Raw genomic sequence first — 26,071 nt, 5'->3', positions numbered from 1 at the left:
TTATGTTCTACTTGAAGCTCTGGCACAACAATTTACTTCGGGATAAATAAAGTTGTTCTTATTCTTATTCTTATTCTTATTCATCTGAGGAGAGACAGGGGGTTTCAGGTTACCGAGCCCAAAATATTTACTTAGGAAAACGTAATGAATGTTCAACGTCTGTTGATTTTAAAGTCCTTCAAGGCTCTTTTGCCGCAGGGATGTTTCTGTATCCACGGCACGTAAATTGGACAACCTTTCTTTGAAAGATGAATGATCGTAAAAGAAGATAGGAGGACGGAAACAGACGGAGAAACACCAGCGGTTTACTGGACAAAACAAAGATCCGTCTGTTTCATTTTAAACCTTTGAGAGATGCTTTTTGGGAATAAAAAAAAAAAAAAAAACAAAGACATGAGGTCTTTTCCTCCACATTCTGAGGCAAGATCAAAAAACACAGAATGCTGCCGGGTATTTGCAACTCGCCGTTAACTGAACACACTATGGCAAAACTCATAAACTCCACACGACTAGAATGTTCAGCTTCCTATGTTACAGAGTTAAAAAGACATGCCGCAAAGTCCGGGTTCCCTCTATACTTTTTCTGTGCATTACATTACGATTTGCAGTTAAATGAGCTTAATACCATTTAATGCCAGTATTTAGCAGAGCTAGTTGCTTATGTGTGCATGTTAGTGTGTGTGTGTGTGTGTGTGTGTGTGACATTGGCGGGATGAACTCCCCATTGCTACATCGAGGGCTGTAACTGGCAAAGCGGAGAAGCGGGTCATCTATATGCCAGCCGAGCAGCCGGGATCAAACCCTCGACAGCAGACAAAAGGGGAAAAAGAGAGGAGGGCGGAAGGCTGGGAGGCCAGATTACAAAACACAGAATATGGCTAATGTAATTAAACCCAATAAACTCGAAAGAAGTTAACTGAGATAACAGAAGGCAACGCATGTGAGACGCGAGACGGTCTCATTTCCCGGTAATTTACTTGGACCAGGGGACTGTTCCTAAATAAAAGTGTAGATTGTTCAACAGAAACAACGCCAAGTCAAGAAAGGCAGGTTGGATGAGAATAGGTGAGGGAGGGAGAGAGAGCAGAGAAAAAAAAAACAACTCGTTTCTGTCGCTAAATATCACAACGGATCAAAAAACAATAACGGGACTGAAATGAGGTTCGCCGAAAAGGGCATCAGCGTACCTGTTGCTCGAGTCTACTAACTATTGTGCTTCGGGCATTTGTACAGGTTTTGGGACATTTTCAGTTTTCAAATCAGGCCGAAACGTCTCCTCTGTAGCATAACACTCATTAAAACTCAGTCATCCTGGTGTATAATGTGTGTACAAATAATACTGGTTTCACTTTAGAGACTATGCATATTTATACCGTGATTTCTGGACGATAAGCCGCGACATTTTTCAGTTAAACGACGAAGCGGCTAATATATGGATTTTTTTTGGGTGGGGGGGGCTAACAAGCTTCACGCCACTAAAACATTTATCCTCATCACATCGGACCGAAATAATGATCGTGAAATTCTGAGTCCGTTCAACTCCGACACCGAAGAAGACGACTTTGACAGTTTTAGTGCGAAGGAGAAAGTCCAAGATAGCGACGGGCTGGCCGGTGCGGTTTATATCAAGGTGCACTCAATACTCCGGAAATTTCGGTGTGTATATATACACGCCGTAATTTCCGGACTATAAACTGCTACCTTTTTCACATGCTTTCAACACTGCGGCTTAAACAATGATGTGGCTAATTTATGGATTTTTGGGGGGGGGCTAACAAGTTTCATGCCGCTAAAACATTTAGCCTCGTCACATCGGACCAATGAAATTAATGGGAAATCCAAGGCTGTTTAATTCCGACACTGAAGAAGACCACTTTTATGGTTTTAGTGCGCGGGAGGAAGACGAAGATAGCGATCAACTGGAGTATTGGGGCAAAGAGGGGATAGAAAATGGATTTGTGGACTTTTCCTTGTTATTTAGTATTCGTCTTATTCAGCAGCCGTGTTACAGGCACTGTTAGGAAACAAGCATTTCCAGTACGTATTTGTGAATATTACTGGTATGTATTTTATTACAAGTAAAAAAAAATGTTTCTGTATAAATATCTCATCACACCTGTGGCTTACAGCCGAGTGCAGCTTTTATATATACGCATATATTTATTTTTCAAATTTATTTTTTGCCGGTGCAGCTTATACTCAGGTGCGCTCAATAGTCCGGAAATTACGGTATATGTATTTTTTTTATAGGCAAATCAACTGAATCAATGACAGAAACTGATCTTCTATGACTGATACCGTTAAGTGGCTAGAAACCATCGGGCCCCACAAGCCACCTGTCAGCTGCAGGATCTCACAAAGTCATCCAGCAATTGAGTTGCGGCAATGTTTTTTGTCAGATCTCCAACTGTCATTGTTTCCGAGAGAAAACGTCACCTTTCTTTCTCAGTAAAATGGCTTGTGACCCGCCACAATGGTGCAATATCCCACGGTAAAATACTGGCCGGATCACTATTAATTGTGGTTTTCGCACACAGCTGCCTCATGAAAACCTCAGAACAAAAAAAAAAAAGGAGTAAATATTCTGGTTAATTTTACTCCTGCATTAAAAGTTATCAATCTCTCTCTTGACATTGATATTTTAACGTTTCCTCTGCCAAATCGGTGCATCATTAATTTTTTTCATACTCGTGAGAAAAGCCGATGTGTTACCGAAGAAACATATGCCACTTTCTTTTTTCTCAACATTCACATTAGTGCACAAGTCAAATATAAGAAGGGCGGAACAAAACCTGATTTACAGGATTAAATAGTTTGTGAAGCCTCGAGGTTCTAGTTTAATTTGCTCCTATTAATTTTTGCATTTTAGACAACGGCCCCCTGAAAGTGTCTTTCATACCAACTAAACATGTAATTATTAATTTTTCAATACTGCGGGCTCATCTAAAATATGTAATATTTTCTCTTAAATTGCATAGATTTACATATTTCCTTGGCCTTTCCCATTTTAGCACATAATCTGAAGGTAAATATTAACCTCACGGTCATGTGAAACGGCCTTTTTTTTTTATTTTAGTTTACAAATTGGGCTTTTACATGAAACCTCCGCTCCATTTATTACGACAGATTTAACACGAGCTGCTTGGATTCCTATAAAAACTGGGAGAAACTTGACTGCTCTGAAACATCCGACCAGTTTCATTTTCTTTCACACACCCAACAAGTTGGAAGAGACGGGACACGTCAACAAAACACACCATTGCACTTTGTTTAAGGCGAAAAGGTTTCGAGTGGAAAGCGATGTAAACTTAAGGCAGCGTGGACTGAACGTCTTGCATGTTATCAAAAAAGGAACTAAAATCTATGTCGTCCGATTAACTTTGTCAAAAAAACAAAACAAAACAACATCAAATACAATGAAATGCACTCTCTCCCAGCCTATAAATAAAAACAAAACTAGTATTCTTACACAAAACATGTGCATATCCATGTATGTGCATACATGGTAATATAAATACTTCAATCAATCCACACAAACAAAGCCCAATTTGGCCCAAACAGCCAAAATCAAATGAAGACAAACTATATTGTTTTTTTTTCCTTAAATGACTTGAATTTAGCACAGTGAGGCCCGACCCACTTTGAAGGTAGAATGGTTGCTGATTGTTCGCTCCGGTTTTAAAAATCCCACCTTGAAGCAACAGCTCGTGTATTTTTTTTTTTCGTTCTTTCCAGAGCTGCTTTAGTTCTGCTTCCACCGTCTTGTTGTCTCTCCCTGCTTTCTTGAAAAAAAAAAAAAACACACACACAAAAGGGGAGAATAAAGAGGAAGAGGGAATTATCAAGGAAACTTAAAAAAAAAATAATAATGAGAGCTGGTGAATTGCAGGTACAAAAGAAAGAGGGGGCAAAAAAAAAATGATACTATTCAGGTATCCAAGGCCAGTCTGGTTGGAGAAACAGATCAGTATTTGGACGGTATCACCACCACCGCGTCACCATTCTTTGGCCGCCACATTAGCACCTGGGCGTCATTGGCGTTGGGCTTGACCATGGCATTGGGGGGGATGGGTTCATTCTTGCCCAGGATCTGAGGCTGTTCTTGGGCAACGGGCTCATTGAGAACGGCCCGCTGACCCAGAGGCTTCTCCGGGTCCACTTGGATGTGCAGTCGCATCCTCCAGCGGATGGTCTGCAGCACCAGGGTCTCTGAGGTGGCCTGGTTGATGGCCACCAGCCAGGTGGTGAAGCTCTGGTCACGGCGGATGCTGCTGAGCTGAGGCACATTGCTGTCGCTGACCGGCACTGCCCAGGTCACGCTGGGGTAGAAATTGTCGTTCATGCTGACCGTGAACCTGCTGTCCTTCTTGGTGGGACCCACGATCGTACAAGTCTCCGTCGTGTTTCCGTACCAAGGGTAGTTGACCCCGTCCGAGTCACTGATGGCCTGGATCTTGCAGTCACGTAGATCAGGAAGCTCCCAACTGGACCTGCAAGTTCAAAGTAGATCAATATCAATGTATTCAAAAATTATTTTTCAGTCCCTTCAACTGAAGAAGGAGTTCTCAAGGGTCCCATGACACCCATGTCAGGTGCTTGCAGATTACATATAGCAAGCTTATGTTTTGAATGATTCTTTGCGCAAGTTTCAGCGAATTATCCATTTTATCAGGCCAAAATATTGATATCGTCACAGAAATTCCGTTATCAGTGGAGCTCTGCTGTCAAGCTGTCTCCAATCGGTCAAATAAGTTAATTAAGCAAAATGAAGCAGCTCACGGGTCCAGCGGAAAATACTTTCCTGTCCCATCCTTTCTATGTAAGTAGCCGATTGTCTCTCTCACTGAGAATCTAACAGCACGTGACAAAAGCAAGACACTCTCATAGAGCCTCACAGCTGGAGCTTTACTTTGCTTTGCTTTTCAAGCTGAATACAATCAAATATCATGACACACACACACACAGCGCAGGCACCAATAGATGACTCAAGTGACCTAGAAGCTCTGTCCGGTCAACCTATCGATTTCCTGCCCGCAGCAGAAAAAAAATATATTACCTTTCACTCCCCGAAGCCGAGAATCAGCAGAACAGAGGAGATAAGAGTGTGATCGCCAGCCACATGACTTACTGCCTGCTCAGCCTGGCCTCACATTATGATTTATGTATTCACCCAGGGGGAGAGATTAGCATGTCAGGCATGACAGTAGCTTGTGTAAGTGTGTGCTTGTGTGTCTGTGTGTGTGTGTGTGTTTATTTCCCCTCTCAGAAAATAACTTAATCCTCTCTACTGATGTCTCTGAAACAATTTGCAGCATTTCAGAGGCATTTAATCAGACGAATTCGGTAGCCGCGGGGTCATGCATCCGAGTAAATTCACATCTGCATCCTTTTATCATGTATAAGCACATGACAGATAAGAGATCTCCCGCTAGTTTGGTTTGAATGCCAAATAGTCTGACTTGTGGTTGGTTTTCATCATATGCTCTACAGTTTTATCCTGATTTTATCGTTGTGTATCTATATTTATATTTCATAGGGGTTGTTTCAAGGAAAAAATATTGAGATACCCATCTCTGCAGAGCTTTTGGGTGATTGTACAGTGTTCTGTTGGGCTTTTGGTTTTTTTGCTTTTAAAAATATAATAGTCATATTTTGACGGCGAATGTGTTTGGAAACTGCAAACCGGTCGTGTTTTGAAATGTTGTGAAACCGTTCTTATGAGCACAAGGCACGAGTTCGCTGTAAGTGAAAACTCGGTCCGAGCTGAGTCAGACCTCTCGGTTGTGTATAAACACGTACGTCTCACTTCCTGTTTGCATCAGATGTGAACTCAGACCTTTGTTCCATGAAACTGACACAGAAATACGTATGATCGGTGAGTTAAACTCCACGTCAAAGACTTTGTACCGCTTCGATGAATCCTTGTATCTGCTGATGGGGTCCAAACAAAGGAGTTTAGCTCGAGTCGCACAACCTCATTCAACCAATCAGCAGTTGACTTTCAGAGGACGTGTCTGTGACTTCCCTCCTACGTTGACGAAAGTCTGGAGGTGCATCGCCGGGTTCATCAGAATTATAACCGTTTCTTTAGGTATTTTGTTTTGCATGAGCCGGGAGGTACAGACAATATTGATCCTTTCAATGGACTGTAGAATTGAGGCTCTTATAGAGATGCCTCAAGAGTCGGTCCCGTCGCTGGCGCCGCCTTATTGGTGGACTGTGGAGCGGCCTTCCCTTCACCGCCCAACAACAAGGCTGCTATACCAACATTGAAGATAGCATTGTACCTCAGTGCAAAGAACAGCTACATTCTGATTTTATCAAAGGCCAAGACGTGCAGCTTGTTATTTCTACCATCAACTAGCATCATTTAATGAAATGCAATTGTTCAAATAAACGCCATTTATTATTATTTATTCATGTATTTTGATATTTATTATTGCAATTAATGTATGAAGCTAACAGAGTACAGTAACACCCTTTTGAAAGGACGATTATATTTATATATCAATATATAAAAACTGATGCAACAACAGAATTCAAGGGATAAAGATAAGAAGAAAAGAGTCAGGAGCTTAGATAAGCATGTGGGAAATTCTAAAAAACAAACAAAAAAAATGAACGCGTCAAATGGGTTCAAAAAGCTCGGATGTGTCACTTTACCAGATACAAATTAAGCCGTGCGCGAAACTTTGAAGTTTAATCTGGGACGATGCTCTACTAAGATCACTACCACACAAATAAGCCCAAATAAGCACAGTATATTCAGAAATGTGACGTGCAACTGTTTTCTTTCTCAAAAGACAAAAAATGCACAAAACAAATGAAAACAACACATGTAGTAAAAGTGCAGTTCATCTATAAAAGGCACGTGAGGACTGGTAACTCCCAGTTTCAGACATTTCTTTTAGAAAAATAGTAAAATGTGCTATAATGCAACGTACAGTGAAGGTTCACAAATGGCCTCATTGACAAAGCTTGTAGTAAATGTTCATGCCTGCGCAAACACTATGCAGAAACATTCATTTGCATCACACTCACAAACAGCTTGAGGGGTCACTGTCTTTTTTTATTTTCATTTAAACAGAGAATAATGACCTTCTCCCAGAGATGCTTTCAATCACTAATGGTTGGAGTCTGTGTGGCCCTCACAGGAGTAGAAGTTGAAAAGGGAATGTTAACGCAATCAATTCGTCATTTGCCCAAACTGAAATCTCGTCACGTGTAGGTGTGAGTGCTTTTCACTCCACTCGCTGTGTTTTTTTGGCGCCATTAACGACTGCTTTTAGCTGCGGTGGTTAAGGTCAGGGACATACTTACTATCATACAAGGGCTGGCTTTTCACTGTTTTCGATGATCAATAGGTTGTTTTGAAAGTCGTGTCATTAGAAACTGTATGCGAGAGCTCACCTTTACAAATCACCAAATCATTAATCAAAGAATATAACGATGTGAAACTGAAAGAGGAAGTAAACTACAATGTTGGACGATTGTTTCCACCACGTAGAATTGCCATTTGGAGCTTATTTGAACACACGCACGATTGAAAAGTCTGTGACGACCCAGCTGGATCAGATGTTTTGTTATTGGCTAAGAAGAGTCCAAATGATATCAAGAGGATGTTGGACAGACGTTGCATCGTAGCCGGCGGCCCCGTCGCGCTGACATTAAAAGAATTTGACAATAGAAGACGCTGGAGAAATGCGGTGGGTATTAGATAACCTTAGAGTGATATTGCAACTGATGTTATATGATGAAAAAAACTCTTCCAGTCCCAAAAGACATCCCAATAGCTATAAACTGATCCAAACATTGCATAGATAATATTAATCTGTGAGGTTATAAAGTGCAAGGTCAATAATCGACTGATATATTCATCGAGGTCTGTGTTAACGCTGTGTTATTCATACTCTGTATTGCGAGACCAGCCTGATTATTTTTTCCAAAGGGACCACAAAGGCCTCATCCAACCGCATATCCCTTTTCTCTTATTTTTTACTGTTTATACAATTTTTCTACTATTTATTTTATTTATTTATTATTGTTATATTTTTCTTGTAACTCTGGCACAACAATTTCCTTTGGGATGAATAAAGTTGTTCTTTTTCTTATTTTCATATATGTCAGAATCTGGTTTATTTATAAAAACACGCACACACTAAAAACCCACCACAAGCCCAGTTATGTCACTCAGAGAAAGAAGGAGAGGGCATCCAAAATTCAAACCCCAACTTCCAACGCCAACAGAGAAAATCGTCCACATGACTGCCCTTGGCTGCTTATTCCAACGAACAACAACTGACTTTTCATCGCCGTCAAAGAAGCTATTCGGTATGAGATTCGATCTCTCACGTCCAAATGAGTATTTGAATCACGGTGCGTTTGGAGTTCATACCTGATAGTTTAATGTTTACTGTTAATGTAATGGTGCACTTTACTGATAATTTGCACTTGATTATTATTATTATTTTTATATTGTTATATTGTATGTCACTATGGGATTGTGAGAAACGTCTTCTCAATTCCCCTGTATGTCCAGTATATGTAGAGAAATTGACAATATTGCTGACTTTGAACATGTAGACATTCTGCCTTTTGCTAAGAGGAGCAACTGCTCAAACAATAGCGACACCAGTTTCATACTGTTTGGTTTTTTTTCAAAAGCAGATTTTTGACTGTGTGAGCTAACTGGGCTTGGTGAAAAAGTAAATACTGCAAGTGCAGGGGTATTTGCCTGTGCAAATACTGCTGCAAAAGTGGGTGGGTGCATTCCACCAAACCTATATATAGTACTATATATATCCGTTACATCCATGTGTGTCACTTTCAGCTTGTGATCATTGTCTCATTGATTTTGCTGGTAATCTACTCATCACACGGTGACATTGTTTCTGCGGTTACCTCGAGGGATGGAAGATATGTGAAGGTTCAATACAAGTGCTGTCAGATACAGAAAATAAAAATAATAATAATGATTTACCAAAGTTTCTCTCCAGCAGCATAATTAAAAGTAATTGAAGTCCAATTTTGAATAGTTTCTCACTGATTTCGAGGTTTTTCCTTTGAATATCAAGTAATTTTTGAGGAATTTCTAAATTGGAATTTTGAGATAAATTTGAGATAATTTTTTGCCATTGAAATAAGATTTTTTTTCAGACTTTTTTCCCCTTATTTGGCAATTTCTGCTCTTCTTGCTTCATGTCTAAAACACAAGAAAGTAGATGTGTTACTCAGCTTTTAGGTGATATCTTTTTTTCTCAGGCTTTTGTTATTTTTGAATGTTTCTCAGTTCCTCAAAATAGAAATGTCAGTTGCTTATGAAGAGCAAGCATGATTATTAAACTTGAGACTAAATGAAAGGGAGTATTTCAATCTTCTGAAAAAAAAACAAAAAAAACAAACAATAAAAACACTAGCGAAGAGGGCACTTTCTCACCATCTCTGGAGTTTGCACAGGCGCAGGGGTGGGGGCAGCAGCGAGGGGAGGGAAGGTTAAGGGAAGGGAGGGGACGCTAATCTTAGACACGCAGCACTCAATGCTGCAGCGTCTACAGATAGACGCAGCACATTCTCGACACATGTCAACTTGCGGTTGTCCGTGACAGGATGTGCGATTGTGTAACATCTGTTCCTTTCAGTGAAGAAATGGAGGAAAAAAAAAAATCAGTGGCAAGAAAACCAGAGAAGGGAGCCTTTTAATAATCGTGCCATCGTGATGTTATCATGAATCTGAAGCGTGTGGTGCGGCAATAATTGAGCCGGAGACCTGACAGGTCAGGGATTGCATTGTTCTTCTCTTATCTGTAATTTTCAAGTGTGACCCGCAGGCATGCAGTCATGCACAAACACACACAAATTAAGACACACACACACACACACACACATACACACACATGCTGTTAACCTACTGCTCCCCCCTGGCAAGTGCATTGTATTAAATGCTTTTTCTTGATATACATCATGGTTTGAGAATCAACCAACAGAAAGTGCACTTGACCTCACTTTTCAAGAAGTAGCACCCACTTGACTCAGAATGTATGTTTATGCCATCGCATTACTAAATCATACTCCAAAGGAAGATGCCACTGTTTGCAACAGTGCGCCGGTTTCACTGCATAAGAGTTCTGCTGCCGGTGTGTAATTTAGCGTTGTTTGCAATACTAAAAGAGGAACTGTGAACGTACACCTATCGACAATATACCTGTCAATTCTGAGAGTTTAGAAATTAGCACCGTTAGCTATTATTTCCTCTTTTAAAGGATTTGGCTCAGCTACTTGTCAGGCTGACTGTAAAAATTCGCTTATTTGTTTTTTGTTGTTGTTGTTGTTGTTGTTGTTGTTGTTGTTGTTGTTGTTGTGGACTGGCTTGATATATTTCCCTATAAGTTAGTGATCAGAAATGAAGAGGGCAGGCATGATGTTTACTCGGCTGCTCCAACATTGTTATTATCGATTCATTGCTTGATTACTTTCTTTCCCAGTGGCGACTCGGTTGGCTTTTAAATGATCACAAATAAATATGTAGATCACTGTTTTCCAAAGTCCAAGATGAATTTCAGAGATGCCTGAGTTCTAAAGACATTTCTGTCACAAAAAGGGGCTCAGAAAATATTTACGGGTGAGTTGGGACTATAAGATAAGCAAATAATTTACCATTAATTTCAAAAGTAATAAGTAAGTTATTAATATTTGCTCGTCTAAATAGAAGAACTTTTTTTTCCAAGAGATAGCTGACAGATAAAGGAAAAACACTTTTCTTTTTCACATTTCTCGTCCATTTCAGAGATTATATTTATTAATAATCCCTGAATCTCTGGAATTACACATACACCATCATTCTGACCATCATTTCCATCATCTCCAGAAAAGAACAAGTGATACTCACATCCCTTTATTACCGTACGTGTTGTAGAACTCCATGTGGTTGCAAGCTTGGATCCAGCCGATGGTCCAAGTTTCTTTGCCGGCCAGCGGCGGCACCAAGACCCGGGCGTAAGCGCGGAAATGCGGCGTCCGGTAGCGCAGGACTACGCCGGATGACTCGTCGATGCTGGTGGGATTGGAGTCGATGGAAGTGTTCACCTCCAGAACGATGATACTGTCTCGGAAACTCTTGGGCTTACACCTGATACTCTGCAGACAGCCCATTGCATTAAAGAGCAACACAATCCACAACAACGTCCAGAGGTCTGGAGGAGGAGAGAGACGCATGGACACAGCAAGAGAATCACCAAAGGGGTTGGAATCCACACTAACCGACCAAAAACAGCTTATTCAAAGCAGAGGTGGAGATGAAAAACAAAAGAAAAAGAAAACATGCGTTTGTATTTGTCGCAAAGAAGAGGACCACTTTAGGGAAAATGCTCCATTTTCAGCGCATCGTCATGCTTTCCTGTGCGTAAAAGACGCAAAGCTCTCCAAAACAAGCGCAGCCTCTGTTTGGGGCGCACGGTTTTTCATGCTGCAAAGTTACAACCCTCCCACCTTGCACATGGGGATTATCACCCTATAATTTCAAAAATGATAAAATTAAATAAAAAAAGAAAGAAAAAAGGAAGTGATACTTCTTCGCCTTTTGGCAACATGCATCCCTTAGAAAAAAAAAGGGGGGTACCGGGTCAACTATGCGTTAAATAATTCACAAAAGCCTCTAGTGTTACAACTTGGCGTCATATTCTCTTTTTGCTTGAGTCTTTAATCCCGGACGCAGGGATAAAGCTCTGTCCCCATGTGGCGCCAAGAGGGATGTTATTCCGGACAAAAAAATAAATAAAAATCCAGCGCTCTGCACGGTGGCAGCCTGGTGTCCGTTTAATCCGCAAAAGCCCCAGTTCATTGCAATGGGGGGAGGGAGGGAGAATAATAACAAAAAAAAAAAAAAAAAGAATAGACCAAGAAGCGGATTAAAGGTTCATGCAGAGCGATTGCATGAATTGCGGTCTATTTATAGTTGATTAAAAAAATAAAAATAAAAAATAAAAAAAAGCAACATGCAAAACAGAAGTCTACCTATGAAATAATCCACCGGAAAGTCTCCGGTGTCCTCGGCGGGAGGAGTGGAGGGGGCGGGGGGGTCAGAATGACACAGTTCTTCTCCGGTTCTTCGCTCGATCCCGTCACTTTCGCCCTTAATCGCCGACAACGGGTTGTCAGCGTCCCGCGGTGGGAGGGAGAAGAGTCGGCGGCGGCGGCGGCGGCGACGGGTTTCCCCCCTTCGCACGTCCCGGTCCGGTGTGACGCGGAGCGGCGCCACCGCCGCCGCAGCAACATCCAGAGGACGCCGCCGGGGCAACTTTAGCACCCATTCCACGGGGGTGGGGGTGTCAAAAGAAATAAATGAACGAAGAAAGAAAAAGAAAAAAAAAGCGAGGGATGGAACAGACGGGCTGTCACATAGTTCGTCCGCGGCGAAGTTGAGGTGAGACCTCGGCGAAGGTTGTCATTTCCCCCGCGCTTGTCCCATCGCAGCCGCGGCAGGTTCACCCGCTCCGCCTCGCTCTATCCGGGCTGCTTGGGGGGGGGAAGAGAACCTTTATAAGCACCTTGGTGACGACACTTCCGGTTGTGTCCCCGGGCATGCTGGGAAATGTAGGCGGCTCGTCCAAAACAACAATGAGAAGCCAGTGCTGTTAAAACGCTCTGTTCATGCTAAAATGCTAATTCTTTTTTATTTTATTTTCACCTATCGGATTTATGAGATTGATGCAACTGGTAAATATCCAGATGTTCATTGAAAAGACTTTCCGCTAATATATGTTTAATTTAAAATCATTATATCGCTTTTGAAAAACCTTGACATTCATATTTTTTTATTTTACTTATTTTTCGTGTGGCTTATCAAAGTGGTCGTCCCCTGCCTCTTTTTCTTTATTACTTTCACATATAAAAAATTGCAATATTGAACTTTATCATCACATTTATAAACAAAAGGTCTTCTTCTTACGCTGATTTGATACATTCTCTGAGTTTTAAATCCATTTCAGTTGATTTTGCATCATCCTTTTTTTCATCTGAGTAGATACATATAATTACCCTCCCCAGAAATCTGCCATCTTGATCCCACAACAAGTAACATAAACCAAACGGAACCACACATATGCGATTTATTCCTTTTTAACTACCGACTCAAAGGCATCCACTACTGAGGCTGACACCTGAGCTGCTGGATTTATTTTCTGGAAATACCCCAAAGGATTTTATTTTCTAATTCAGCGAGTCAAACAGCTGCACGATTGTGTAGTTTCCATTCTTATCATGGAAAAAAATACACTTTGTGCATGGTTTTATGGTTTTATCTTATCGCTGGTGCAAACCATCTTCCTCCAGCTAACCCTCTTCTCTGCATCCTCTCACTCCAGCTACCGTCATGTCCTCTTTCCCTCCATCCATAAATCCCCTTTCTGGTCTTCCTCCAGGCCTCATGCTCCGGTGGCTTCAACCTCAGCATTCGTCTGGCTTGATCTTAGCTCTCGCTCCTCCGCGCACATCCAAACCATCTTAATCGGACTTATCTCCAGAACATCTCACATGTGCTGTCCCTCTGACGGACCCGTCCCTCATCCTAACCCGAGCTCCACGTCTTCCTCTCAGCTCCTTCCACCTCTTCCTCCTCTCTTTTCCTCTACACTGCTGGTCTCATGGTTATGCACCTCCTCTGCCTCCTTGGACTGTTGACCCTGTGCCCTTAAAATCCTCCACCTTCTTCACCTTCCAACCGATTCTCTCTCATCCCCTCACATATACTCTGTCCTGCAGCGGCTGACCTTCACTCCTCTTACGGAGGTTGCGGAGCCGACCTGCAGAGGTTGCGGGCCCGGCCCTGCGGAGGTTGCACCTCCGCCTGTTTTAAGCACCTTGGAGAACTCCTCTCCTCCTGCGCCGTTGCGCAAAGCGCGCCTTGAATCCGGGGAGTGCGTAAAGTACGTCAGATCCGCGCCGGAAAGGAAGAGGAGGAGGAAGAGGAGGAACAGGAGGAGGAGGGGGGTGATGCTGCGCTCACCGGACTCTCCTCTTTCCCACCATTTGTAGCCGATTCCTGCCGATTCTTTAACTTTTATTATTTTCTTCCCACCTCTCGACGGTGGTTGCGACAGCGGGGGGTCGGTTTAACCGGATGGGGTGAGATGAAAACACCGCGTCTTCACGTACATCTTGCAGATTTTTTCCGCGCAGCGTTGCTGCTTTGCTTTTGTTTTGTTGTTGTTGTTTTTTTTGCAGAAAACACCTGTATTTTTGCAGTGCCGCGTCGTGGTTTTAACCAGACGCTCGATCTTTGTATCTCCATGCTGTAGATCGGGTTCCTCCGGATTGGCCCCGGCAGATGCCATTCAGGAGCGTCTCCCTCCCTGCACAGGTCTCGGTGTAAACAGTCCGGCCATCGCACATTCCTGCCGATCTAAATATATCTATTAAGGCCACAGGAGGAGGAGGAGGTGGGGGTTGGGTTGGAGGAAGGGGGGGGGGGTCTGAGTTTATTCTGGGACATTTCGCCGGCGCGTTGAAACTCGCTCCCACTTGAATTATCCGCCGGACAATTTGGAGAACCCCTTCTTTTTTGTTCCGAACATGCCCTCCGGTTACAACGCCAGATCCAGGGCTCGGGAGAGAAACAACGTCCTGGGCAGACCGGAGTTCATGTCCCTGAATCAGCCGCTGCGCGGTGCAGGAGGAGGCGGCGGTGGAGGTGGAGGGGCCGCCGGGGGGCCCGCAGAGAGCCGCGGCGGCTCCAGGCGACCCGGCCAGGTCAAGCACCAGAGCAGCCAGTCCAACGAGGAGCCCGCCGACAGCGGTAGCAGGGACAGGAGGGAGGCCAGCAGGATGCCGGAGGAGGATTGCATGCAGCTGAACCCTTCTTTTAAGGGGATCGCCATGAACTCCCTGCTCGCCATCGACATCTCGCTGTCCAAGCGCATGGGGGTTTGCGCGCACCCGTCCTCGTCGTGGGGCGGCTGCCGCTCCATGGTCACCCTGCTTGCGCTCACCGGCCACGGCATCACTTGGATCATTGGCACGGTGGTGTGTCTCACCAGGAGTAACACGCTGGCCGGGCAAGAAGTCCTGGTCAATCTTCTGCTCGGTAAAAAAAAAAAAAAGTCACACAACATGGCTTCATCGACGCTGTTTTTTTTAGTTTTTTTTAATTTTGTTGATGTTTTGCAGCGCTTGCAATGTTCTGCATGTCCTGCATGCCACCCCCAACCACCCCGTGTCGTTGGCTCAATTGATGCAAAGTGATTCAGCTGTATTTCCAAAAGTGACACGTTTAGAGATAGGCGGCATTGAGGAAAAGACAGGGAGCAGAGCTGAAGGTGGCACAGATGAAGATGTTGATGTTCTCTTTGGGAGAAGAATGAGTCCATCAGAGGGACAGCACATGCTAGATGTTTTGGAGATGAGGTCAGAGAAGCCAGGCTGAGATGGTTCTATCAAATACAGAGGACGGATAGAAGGATGCTTAACTACCAGGTCTGGAGGAAGACCAAAAAGAAGAATTATGGATGTAGTAAAAGAGGACATAGAGAAAGTTGGTGTGAGAGGATAGCATATAGCGCATAGGCCTAGATGGAGGAGGTTTATTCGCTGTGGCGACCCCTGAAGGGACCGACCGAAAGGAGGCGAACAAGAAGGAGTTGACGTGACACAGAGGGAGGCCGAGGACCTGCGTTGGTTGGATGAATCAGAAGAGTGGCACAGACGATGCAGAAAAGAGTGACAGTTTAAAGTTTCGCTTTTATTTTTAACGTCATCTGTAAGAGATAATATATCAATCCTTCATCCCAAGCTTATTCTGGGATAGTTATGCAGAATCTCTAATTGCGCTATCCATCTATACATGTGTGTGTATGTGTATGTGTATATATATTTATATATACATTTATATATACAATGTATGTACATCAGCTATGGAAAAGAGCTGTGGTCATCATAGGTGGCTGCTGTACTCGGGCCCTTTACTAAAGTAATTCTAACTAACCCAGTCTAAGAATATCCGATTACAAGTTAAAGCCGTAATCCAAGTATTGGTGAAGTAGAGGAGCAGTATTATCATCAAAATGTACATAAATTAAAAGTACTTGTGATGCAAACGGCGTTACATTGCTATTATACTTTTTTTTTTTTTTTTGCTTTCACTAGCAAACACACGATTGTTTTAATGTTGCAGTTTTTTTTCAGCAGTATGATGCTATACAGTATCCATATTTGGGATACTCTTATGACAGATGAGTACTACTATCATATAAATGTATTTTGCTGAAAGTTCACAAGTAGAGAGAAAGTTCAAGTACTCAAGCTGGGTACATTCTTTGGTTAGAATTCATGGGCTTGAAATCAACAGGAAATAATATGTCACATCTACCATGATGTCAAGGTTTCGAATACCACAAGTAGCCGTTTTGGAGGCGATGGGCTCAAATATAGATCCAGCACCTTTACTTTCACAGTTGCTAAGCTTGCAGACAGTACACTACAGACTATTAGAGCAAATTTACTTGTTGAAGGGAAGATTTATCAAGCTCAAAGAGAAATGATTGAGGTTTTGTCCATTAATTGTAAGATAAATCAATATGAAATAGTTACTGAGAAAGAAAGGGGTAACCCAGATGTGACTCAGGGGGTGGTGACAGTGTATCTTAATTCTGAATATCCAACATAATTTAAAGTTTCTCCAGTTTCGGCTAATCACTCCTCCCTAAGCCGCTGATGGATTCTCAAACTGTCTTATGCATTTAAAATGAAACATTTCTGTTGGTGAGGAGCAAAGTTTGTGTGCACCTGTGTTTGTATATGTACTGTGCATGTTTAAGTGTGTGTTTGTGTGGATGCACACGTGCAGTCACAATCACTGCCCAAACTCAGATTATTAAGCAAAACTATTACAAATCTCACGACTGTGGCTACAGCCACGTCTAAGCCAGTAAATCTCTGGATTTGGGACAGTGTTGTATTGTGCCTGGGGACATTGTTCACCCTCGAATGCATGCTCTTTATTTTCTGTTCCATTTCTTAGTCCGTCATGAGACAAATCTACCAATGTGCTGAACATCAGGTGGGATATTAATATTAAATACTGCGTAAAAATGTGTCATTGTTGTGGAACAATAATCCACAAAGACTCAGTCCCCCGTTGTGGCCATATGATGGTGCAGTGCAGACATTTTGTCCTCCGTTTTGGAAACGCAAGTCTTGTCACAGAATGGCTAGGTCACTCAATAATTTGAGCATGCCTGTCACAGCAGACCTTGGCGCTGCAGAAAACCCATCCTTATCAGCCTCAATGTAGCGCCACTTTGGTCTTTTCTGATTCCTTCTTCCTCGTGAAGAAGTGAATCCACTGACCTAGTTTGTTCTGAAATAAGCCACGATTAATCTTGGATATTTCACCTGCATTCACATGGAGGGAAAGGTGCTGATAACTGGTCTCAGCATCTTTTAAAAGTGACATTGGTCACACTAGTGTAACATTCACCATTCTTTCAAACTGCAAAGTTTGATTATTTGTATATATTTAAAAAGAAAAGAACTGTGAAGGGAGTGTCTGTAGGCATGCAGTTGAATTACTGTACTTGGGCAATCAAGAGCAATTTGATTCATTTTCAATAAATCTTTCTGTATATTACACAAGGGAATGAAAGTGACATTATATTACGTAAGAAAAAGTAATGAAAAATGTGCTAAAACACAATCTATAGCTTTGCTTAAATATATATGATATCTGTGCATTTGGTTTAGATTGATTAGTCTATATATCCTGTTACTTGTACATTTCTATATTGATAATTTTTGTCAAAGATAAATATATACATATTTTTTTGTAATAAAACCAAGTTTTAGATGGAAAAGAAAACGGAATAACAACAATTAGGGTCATACGTCAGTGATAGCAATAATGACAATGAAAATAGCACCAAAATGAATTGTTTGAAAAAATATTATGTCAACTAGGATCATTCCAAAAAAGTAGAATTTAATGCTATTCATTTCCTCTGGGTTTTTTCTCTTTCTTTCTTTCTGTGTGTGCGCATGTGCCAAGGTAATAAGGAAAAAAAAACGCGCCAAGACAAACTTTCATTGCTTTTGCTTGAGTCAGCGGAATGGAGCCACGAACAAACCTACTCCCCCGTATCTTATAATATGATGCGTCATTGCTCGGCTCCCAAACCTGCCTGCCCTCGGCACCAACTGCTAGGAGTCCCCATTGGAGCAAAGATCTTGACCTTCCACTCACAGTTCAAATTCAGTTTTTATTTGATTTTTGTGTCTTTCTTTATTTAGTATGTTAGTTTCCTCCTTTTGTGATCATGTAAACACTGCCTAAATTTAGCAGATGTCAAATTCAACAGCACCAAACAGAGTGTAATATATCAGACAGCTGGCATTTATTTAGCTCAGGGTGAGTTAAGTTAGTGTGCTTGGAACAGAAGTCAAAGATGGCGATGGTAGGGGTATTTTTGGGAGCGCTTTTTGGAACTATAAAAGGCATCCGCAAATGTCCGTTATGCGGAGTCAAAGCAAATGGTGTTTGCAGCGTGCGTCCATCAGCTATTCTTCCTTGATACTGCTTTACATGTTCTGCAGTGGGTTTTTGATTTATTTGGAGAACCAGATTTTTTGGAAAATATATCAGCGGCCCTTTACTCTTGTTTATTGTCAATTGTTGACACCTATCATTCCAGGTTAAAAGAGAGAGAAAAGAATAATTATTCTGTCTGATGACAAACTGTTATTGAATGGAAAAGCTTTGAGGCAGATATTGCTCCACCCAAAAAGAAAACGTGACTGTATGTAAATATGCAAAAAGATGAGTTGCTATTTTTTTTCACATGTAGACCAAAAATCCGACCTGAACCTGGTCCTTTCATCACAATCAGACAAAATTGAAAAAAATTAATAATAAAACATCCATTAACATAATATACAATTTTGGGGGGCTAAGGTTGCCTCTTTTTTGATGAAAATACATGAAATATAATGTTGAGAGAAGTAGTATATCAGCGTATCGCCTGATGTTAAAGGTTCCAACCTAAATTACAACATAGTTACAACATACACATTTTGGGGTTTAAGTTTGCCTCTTTTTTTGATGAAAATACATGAAATATAATGTTGAGAGAAGTAGTATATTAGCGTATCGCCTCATGTTAAAGGTTACAACTTCCTTTTTTGTGTGGCAGCCCTTATCCTTGATGTCCTGACCGTCGCCGGGCTCCAGAGGCTGGTCAAACGCAGGGGACCCTGGGAGATGACGCCGGGCTTCTTGGACTGCATCGCCATGGACATGTACTCCTTCCCCGGAGCACACGCGAGCCGGGCAGCCATGGTGTCCAAATTCCTGCTGTCCCACCTGGTCCTGGCTGTCCCCCTCCGCATCCTGCTGGTGCTATGGGCCTTCCTGGTGGGCCTGTCTCGGGTTCTGCTGGGGAAGCATCATCTGACTGACATGGTGTGTGGCTTTGCACTGGGCTTGTTCCACTTTAGCTTGATGGAGACCGTGTGGCTTTCATCAAACACCTGCCAGACTCTTATCTCCATAAGCACCTTCAGTTGGAGTCCCTTTTTCTGAGCTTTTGATATGATGCTATGCACAGAAGCCTCGTTTGATACTCTTCGGTACCTCTTTTGAAGTTTTACTGTTTATTTTTGTTCTTTTTTTGCAAGGGTAACATAACCTCAATGCAGTTTTGGATGCAGATGCCGACTTGCATGAGAGGCCTATGATAGAACGGGCTTAAAAAAAAAAAAACTTTCAAGTTTGTTTTGCTGCAGAGATTCTAGTTTCTCAAATAAAACCTCACACCCCAAAAACAAACAAACGCTTCCTTATGTCAAGAGAACACTCTTGAAAAACAACGTCAAGACATTTGACAGTTATGCATTGGCAAAACATAGTTTTAAGATCTGATTTGATACAATACAAAAACACTCAATCTACAACAAAACATTGTTGGCTATTATTCTTTCTCACACATCTATGATTTTTGTCTGATATTTTAGAGCTCATTCTAATACTAGTATGTAGTATGGATGTTTTGGACTAAATATTTCACATATCAACATGTCAGCTGATGTATCAGCCAGATTTAAATGTATAACATTGAATCAGCTTAATCATTTCACACTTTTTAACAACCAGATGTGCCATATATCAATTCAAAGGAGGATGTTGGGCACACTTACATTTTTGTTGGAAATGAAAATCAGGGCTGATAGTAAAATCCAATGTTGGACCTCAAAACCAACAACATGTCAATGTCAGAACATGTTTACAGTAAGACATCTGGACACTAACGTATTACTTGACAATAATGTATTATATGATAATATCTACATCAACTGTCGTCAGTGTGTAAATCATATTTTCACATTAGAGGTTGCAACCTATTTAGTGATATATCACCATCTAAAAAACCTTTATCCAACCAGGTGCCAGTTAAGAATACAGATATAGAAAACTGATCATATTTTTAAATATGCATTTTTCATGTCGGTTTTCCATCTTTTTATCACCTTTTTTTAAAATATTCACAATCTTGTATTAGAAACCAGTGGAAGTAGAAGGACTATAAAATGTGTGATAAATTTTGAATAGAGGTCTATGTGGAGTTGTACTATTGGATGTAATGCCAATGTATATCAAGCAATTGTTTGGATTGTCCACAGTGTTCCTAATTGGCATGGTTGTTACAGTGGGTGTGTGTGTATGTGGGTGTGTGTGTATGTGGGTGGGTGTGTGTGTGAATCTCCCTGGTGGGATACTGTTCTTCTTGTTTTACCAGTCATCTATTTCAGATGATACTTAAATTAGCTCTTTGTGTAAAACAGGTCACAAACTGCATAGAATTTTATTACTTGGTCAATTTTATTTTCTTCCATTCATGTGTTAATGAGTTCTAATTTTTTTTTTGTCTTTTTTTGAGATATATTCATTGGCCGCTGCAAATAAGCCTTTAGTGACATTTTTTTTTCTTCAGTGATGCCAATTTCACACTAAACAATAGTCACACTAAACAATGGATGTGAGCCTATCTGCATGCCAGCATGCAAGGGCAAAAATGTTTGATTGAATCAAGTTGCTTTTTGAAGGAGTTGTATCCTCTCCTTCTCACGTGTCAAACCAAAAGGGATTTTGATTTAGGTGTGTAAATAGACATTTCTGTATGGTTTGTTCTGTATAGGTACCGTATATCCACAGTCACAGTTTAGGATTGAAGGATGCCCCCACCTAAAAAAAAACCTTCTTTAGCAGTTATGATTGGATTGAGTAAACAGTCATCTTAACTTTTATCCAAATATCTGGGAATACAACATTTAGAAGGGTTTCATGTGCATTTGATTAAAAATGACTTTATAATCCTTAAAAAAATCTCTTCAGACCATTTCACTAATATATATACATGTATATATATGTCTTGCAGAGTTTTTTTGGTCATTTTCAAGCATTCCTGCTGAATACATGCCTTAGATTTTCTTATTAAACTTGAATTTTCAAGAAATTAAAATGAAATAACTGCTCACAGAACATGTTTGTGTGGGTGTCTGAATGCAAGCCCATAAAAACTGTCCCTGTGGATATATCATTTTACAATTCTTATCATCTTATTGATAAACTTTGGCAGACTGTTGGTAACATGTGTATGCCTTTGCTTTTTATTGTTGATGGTGTGAGCATAAAAATGCATATTAGTCCAAAAGACTTGTTTACGTATTACTTTGTCAGTGCAAATAATTTATTCATATTAGGTTGAGAATAAAGCTCTCCAAGCTTGCATCACATTATACAACAACTTGTAACAAATACAAACACACACACACACACGCATACACATGCACGTGCAAACAAAGGGAGTGCAGATATAGAGCAGCCAGCTTAGTATTTAAAATGAAGTTGATGTTTTCTCAAATCTTTTTTGTTAACTGTATTTAAGTCTTTGAGTAGTTTTACTCATATGTTTTGTTTGATGCAACAGTATAATCTCCTGTCATATAGCTTTGTGTCTTCACAAACACAAGCACAGTTTCCTGTCTCGCTACACCAAAAACGGATCTTCTGGCAGGAAACCAGTGAAATGTCACCTGCAATTAAGCAAAGGAGAAGTGAAACTGCGTTAAAAAGAACAGGGAGAATCATATGATGGGTTTTCAGTTTTTTGTACGGGTTCAAGGCATCTGAATTTTCACGCATTTCTCATTGTCTGAAAGTTAGTTGTTTTGGTTCATCCTTGTTCTGCCATTTATGAATATACAACATGAAGGGCTTTTTTTTTCAAAGCTAGAAAAAAAAACTATCAAGACTCCACATCTTGAGATTATGTGATACGGCTGCAAACATGCATGAGATATTGTACCCTGATAATGAGATGTAGTCCAATTACACTGTTTGACACCCAGCAATCATTGAGGTTCAGTACAATAGCAAGAAATGTACTCATATGATGATTTCTTTTGGTATTCTTTGCTTTTCTTTACAAGCAGAATGCAAAAGATTTAGTCAAAGGTACCGGCTTCGGCGGTCTTGTTTCCTTAGATCGTTCGAGAGCCCAGACGACAACTTTGAGGCTTAAACTTGAACTCCAAAAGAGACAGAACACATCTGCCTGATGATCTCATGATGCATGTGGATTCAATGTCTATAATATGGTCATGAAGAATAAGATCATCAGGAGTAAAGCCTAAATCTATAAATATCACATTGAGGCTGGTTGCTTCCTCCAAGCAGTCACAGTTTACCAATTTTTCTAAATGTTTTGTGAAGTTGATCTCTGAGCTTTTGGATATTAAATGTCTTGGATGTATCCTATGAGACATTTGCTACCCACTGTTCTCAATGTTCCCTCCGTTTTTCTTTTGTTTCTGTAAGTTTTGTCTCCCTAGTCTATCCTTCTGTGTCTGCCCTCAGGGCATTGGCTGCTAGTGCACCGTTCTCCATCAAATTAATTGCACAGATGTAAATCGTCCCTCCAGTATTCATTTCACTGTCAGAAGTAGCTTTTTTTGGATTCATCTGCAAGTTAAGTATTTTACATCTCCTGTTTTATTGTCTAGATTTTAAAAATATCTTGATCTGATTCTTTTATCTTGTGGAACAGTGTGATCCGGTTCTCCAACAGTCCAGCTACCTTCATTGAACCCTGCTGGTCAGCTCAACACCTGATATTTTGTCAGGAGTAACGTATGAATATCAACTACCCTCAGGATTCATGTCAGTCTTCCAGATCATGGAGAATTCTTGTTGAAATCTTCCTGTCGTGGCAAATGGACTTGAATTTCCTCACTTGAAGACGTTTCACCCCTCGTCCGAGAGGCTTCTTCAGTTCAAATGAAGGGGTGAAATGTCTTCTAAAGAGGAAATTCAAGTCCAGCTGCCATGACAAAAAGATTTCAACAAAAAGATTTCAACAACAGGATGCATGATTTCACAGTGGCATTGACACTGCACCACCAAAGTCTTATCACCTTATCTTTGAGTCCAAGTAGTTTTTCTTGCACAAGGTTGAAAATTCATCCAGGTATTGCTGATACAAGCCTAAATTCCAGTCTTACAAGCACAGTGAACTTTGACAACCATATTCTTTGGAATCCCAAATGGACATTTGTGCACAATTAAAAAAACATATCTGATATAGAAATACAAAAGACAGATGGATGGACAAGCAGATTGGTGAACAAGAGGTCGTGCCTCTCACAGCAGCTTAATTTTACATGTGCTGGATATTCAGGTTTTTTTTTTTTAGTGACACATAATTAAAGGCTGCAGCAATGGTCATGTCCTGAGGTGATAAATGCATGTACTGCAATTTTCTGCAGCCCACAACTCAGACTTGTTTACCTGTGGTACCATCAGAACTAAGACTCCCAACTCCGTGACAAATGCACAGCTCATGTATTAAAAAAAAAACAAAAAACATCTGGAAGTTACCTGACCTCCACACAAGAATACAGACTTGAATGAATATGATCTATACTCATGAACACAACAGATGTATGGGAGTCTGCTTTGACCGGTGATGTTACAGGTCTGCACAAAATGTGCCACTTTGTGGATAAAACACTTCATGACCAACAGCAGAAAGCTGTATTTTTCCCCATTTTATTTTGTGAGAAAATTTAGGCCTTAAAAACCCTCCCTAGTATGTACCCAAAATATCTCTGTGAGTAAGAGCATGCAGTACCTGCAGGTCTGTTTCTGCAGGGTCTACATTCAGTGACTAAACAGACACTACACTCTGGACTGTTGTGTCTTTATGCATTGTTTGGGTCATGGCTCTGGGTGTTGAGCATGTGAATAGAGACGGAAAAACAGACATGACAATTTTCTTGGTACCGCTAACCTTCTTAGTACATTGGATATAGCTGCATAATTGGCACATTTAGAGGAAATTTGTGCTAGCCTTCCTATATATTTTATTGCTGATGGGAAAAAAATTCAGGTAGATTCTTATGTCTCTTCGAAGGAATGGTTTGAGATAAGAGCTCCCTCTATAGGAATTTATTAAATCACACTGGACAATATTGGATGTTCTTTCCTGACACAACTCAGTGACTCAAAGGAAAAGTGTCTTTAAAAGGGGATTGCATTTGTATAAGATAAAGATGAATTTGTCTGAAATGCTACAAATTATTCAATTACATGTTAACAACTGAAGATATGGAGAGGTTCTTTTATATGTTTTCATGCATTGGAATTGTGAATTTTAGAAAGATTTAATCTGCAAGGTTCATTAATTTGTAAGCAACACCAGAGGCCTGTTTTCTGCACAATATTTACAATACACTGTTGTCATTGTGTAGACTGATTATAATGTTTGCATCTTGTTGCCAAAGCAGCTCTTATGTATGACATCTAAAAATAAAAATTGCACTGATACACAGACACAGTTGTAACAGCTCTGGACATGGTGTTACCAGTGGAAGCATAAAGCAAATGCAAGAGCATGAGGAATGAAAGCGAGTTCATGTCTGGTTTTGATTTCTAGATATCAATTATATTACATATCTGTGATATCTGTGATATCACAGATATGCTTTGGAAAACTATGACATCAGTTCACTGAGGTACAATGATATATAGTATTATGGAATTCAACAGGAAACACATTCACAAGGTTTGGTCCAGGGCTGATGTGTTGACATAGTATAGCATTTATTCACTGAGGCACCAAGTCTTAAAATAAGCTTATAGAACTTAAAATAGAAAAAGGAAACAGGGATTTCTCAGGGTTAGCTTTTCTAAACATTTTTTAAAGCTCTCTTCATACACTATCTTTGATCTGGCCTAAATGATTTCATTTGTTACAAAAGGGATTTTCTGTGACAATTAATGAATAATCAATTGTTGATTACTCCTTAATTCCTCAGTGGCAAAAACATGTGTGAAAATGATGCAGGTTCTCATGTGATACTTCCAGAAATGGATACACAGAAAATTCTTGCAGGTATCCAGAAGAGCTCTCCTTTTATAACTACTGAGTAACATACTACGAGGGAAAAAAAACACTTACACTTATTGTTAAAACATGCACATCATCACATAATGAAAACAACGAGGACGAATTCTCAGTTAAGGCTATGACAGACGTTTTTTTTTCCTTGAAATTTAAGACATCCCGGATGATACATTCTGGATCTTGCTGGATCTTGAATATACAGTAACCTGCACTTTTTAGCACTTAAAGAGGTACGACCATATTGTTCTATTCTCTTTATCCTCTCTTCTCACACCAACTATCTTCATGTCTTTTTTTGCTACATCCATAAATCTTCTATTGGTCTTCATCTAGACCTCCTGCCAAGCAGTTCCATCCCTCTACCAATATATTCACTATCCTCTGTCTGACCAACTGACCAAACCATGTCGGTCTGGCTTCTCCAGCTTTTTCTCTGGAATATCTAACATGTGCTGTCCCTCTGATGGACTCATTCCTGATATATACAATCATATGTATAGCGTGTTTAATTGGAATAATAGGTATTAATTTTCAAGTAGCAAGCAAGTTTTTGCATTATAGGAGCTAATTCTGTATCATGGATTAAATAGGGAGGTATTTTTTGAATAGGTAATGACAATATACTGACT

At 40.7% G+C, this 26,071-nt stretch overlaps 2 protein-coding genes across 3 annotated transcripts; one reads left to right on the top strand and one right to left on the bottom strand.

The window, feature by feature from the left end:
* Window positions 1-844: 844 nt before the first annotated feature.
* fam78ab (family with sequence similarity 78 member Ab) lies at window positions 845-12,504 on the bottom strand. Of its 2 annotated transcripts, XM_086152110.1 has the most exons (3): window positions 12,010-12,504; window positions 10,886-11,189; window positions 845-4,490 (listed from the first exon to the last, which is right to left on the bottom strand). In XM_086152110.1, exons 2-3 carry the CDS (start codon window positions 11,146-11,148, stop codon window positions 3,965-3,967), a joined length of 789 nt encoding a protein of 262 aa, XP_086008236.1. In that variant the 5' UTR covers window positions 11,149-11,189; window positions 12,010-12,504; the 3' UTR covers window positions 845-3,964. The 2 variants fall into 2 exon arrangements, with proteins under 2 accessions (XP_086008236.1, XP_086008235.1); XM_086152109.1 differs by lacking the exon at window positions 12,010-12,504 and having other exon boundaries at window positions 10,886-11,998.
* A 1,978-nt stretch (window positions 12,505-14,482) lies between these two features.
* LOC147231033 (inactive phospholipid phosphatase 7-like) lies at window positions 14,483-24,884 on the top strand. The gene is made up of 2 exons (XM_086152108.1): window positions 14,483-15,076; window positions 19,173-24,884. Exons 1-2 carry the CDS (start codon window positions 14,566-14,568, stop codon window positions 19,559-19,561), a joined length of 900 nt encoding a protein of 299 aa, XP_086008234.1. The 5' UTR covers window positions 14,483-14,565; the 3' UTR covers window positions 19,562-24,884.
* Window positions 24,885-26,071: the final 1,187 nt, after the last annotated feature.

Source organism: Fistularia commersonii, chromosome 9 (genome assembly GCF_037954325.1).
Source record: "Fistularia commersonii isolate RoL2024-O1a breed Wild chromosome 9, RoL_Fcom_v1.0, whole genome shotgun sequence".
Classification (NCBI taxonomy): domain Eukaryota; kingdom Metazoa; phylum Chordata; class Actinopteri; order Syngnathiformes; family Fistulariidae; genus Fistularia; species Fistularia commersonii.
The sequence above is the reverse complement of the archived record's forward strand: the minus strand, read 5'-3'. Positions and strand labels throughout refer to the sequence as shown.

Coding starts and splice junctions, on each gene's coding strand:
- fam78ab (XM_086152109.1), bottom strand. CDS start 11,211: ATGCGTCTCTCTCCTCCTCCAGACCTCTGGACGTTGTTGTGGATTGTG. Junction 4,491..10,885: donor ACGTACGGTAATAAAGGGAT/GTGAGTATCACT, acceptor TTGAACTTGCAG/GTCCAGTTGGGAGCTTCCTG.
- LOC147231033 (XM_086152108.1), top strand. CDS start 14,566: ATGCCCTCCGGTTACAACGCCAGATCCAGGGCTCGGGAGAGAAACAAC. Junction 15,077..19,172: donor CCTGGTCAATCTTCTGCTCG/GTAAAAAAAAAA, acceptor TTTGTGTGGCAG/CCCTTATCCTTGATGTCCTG.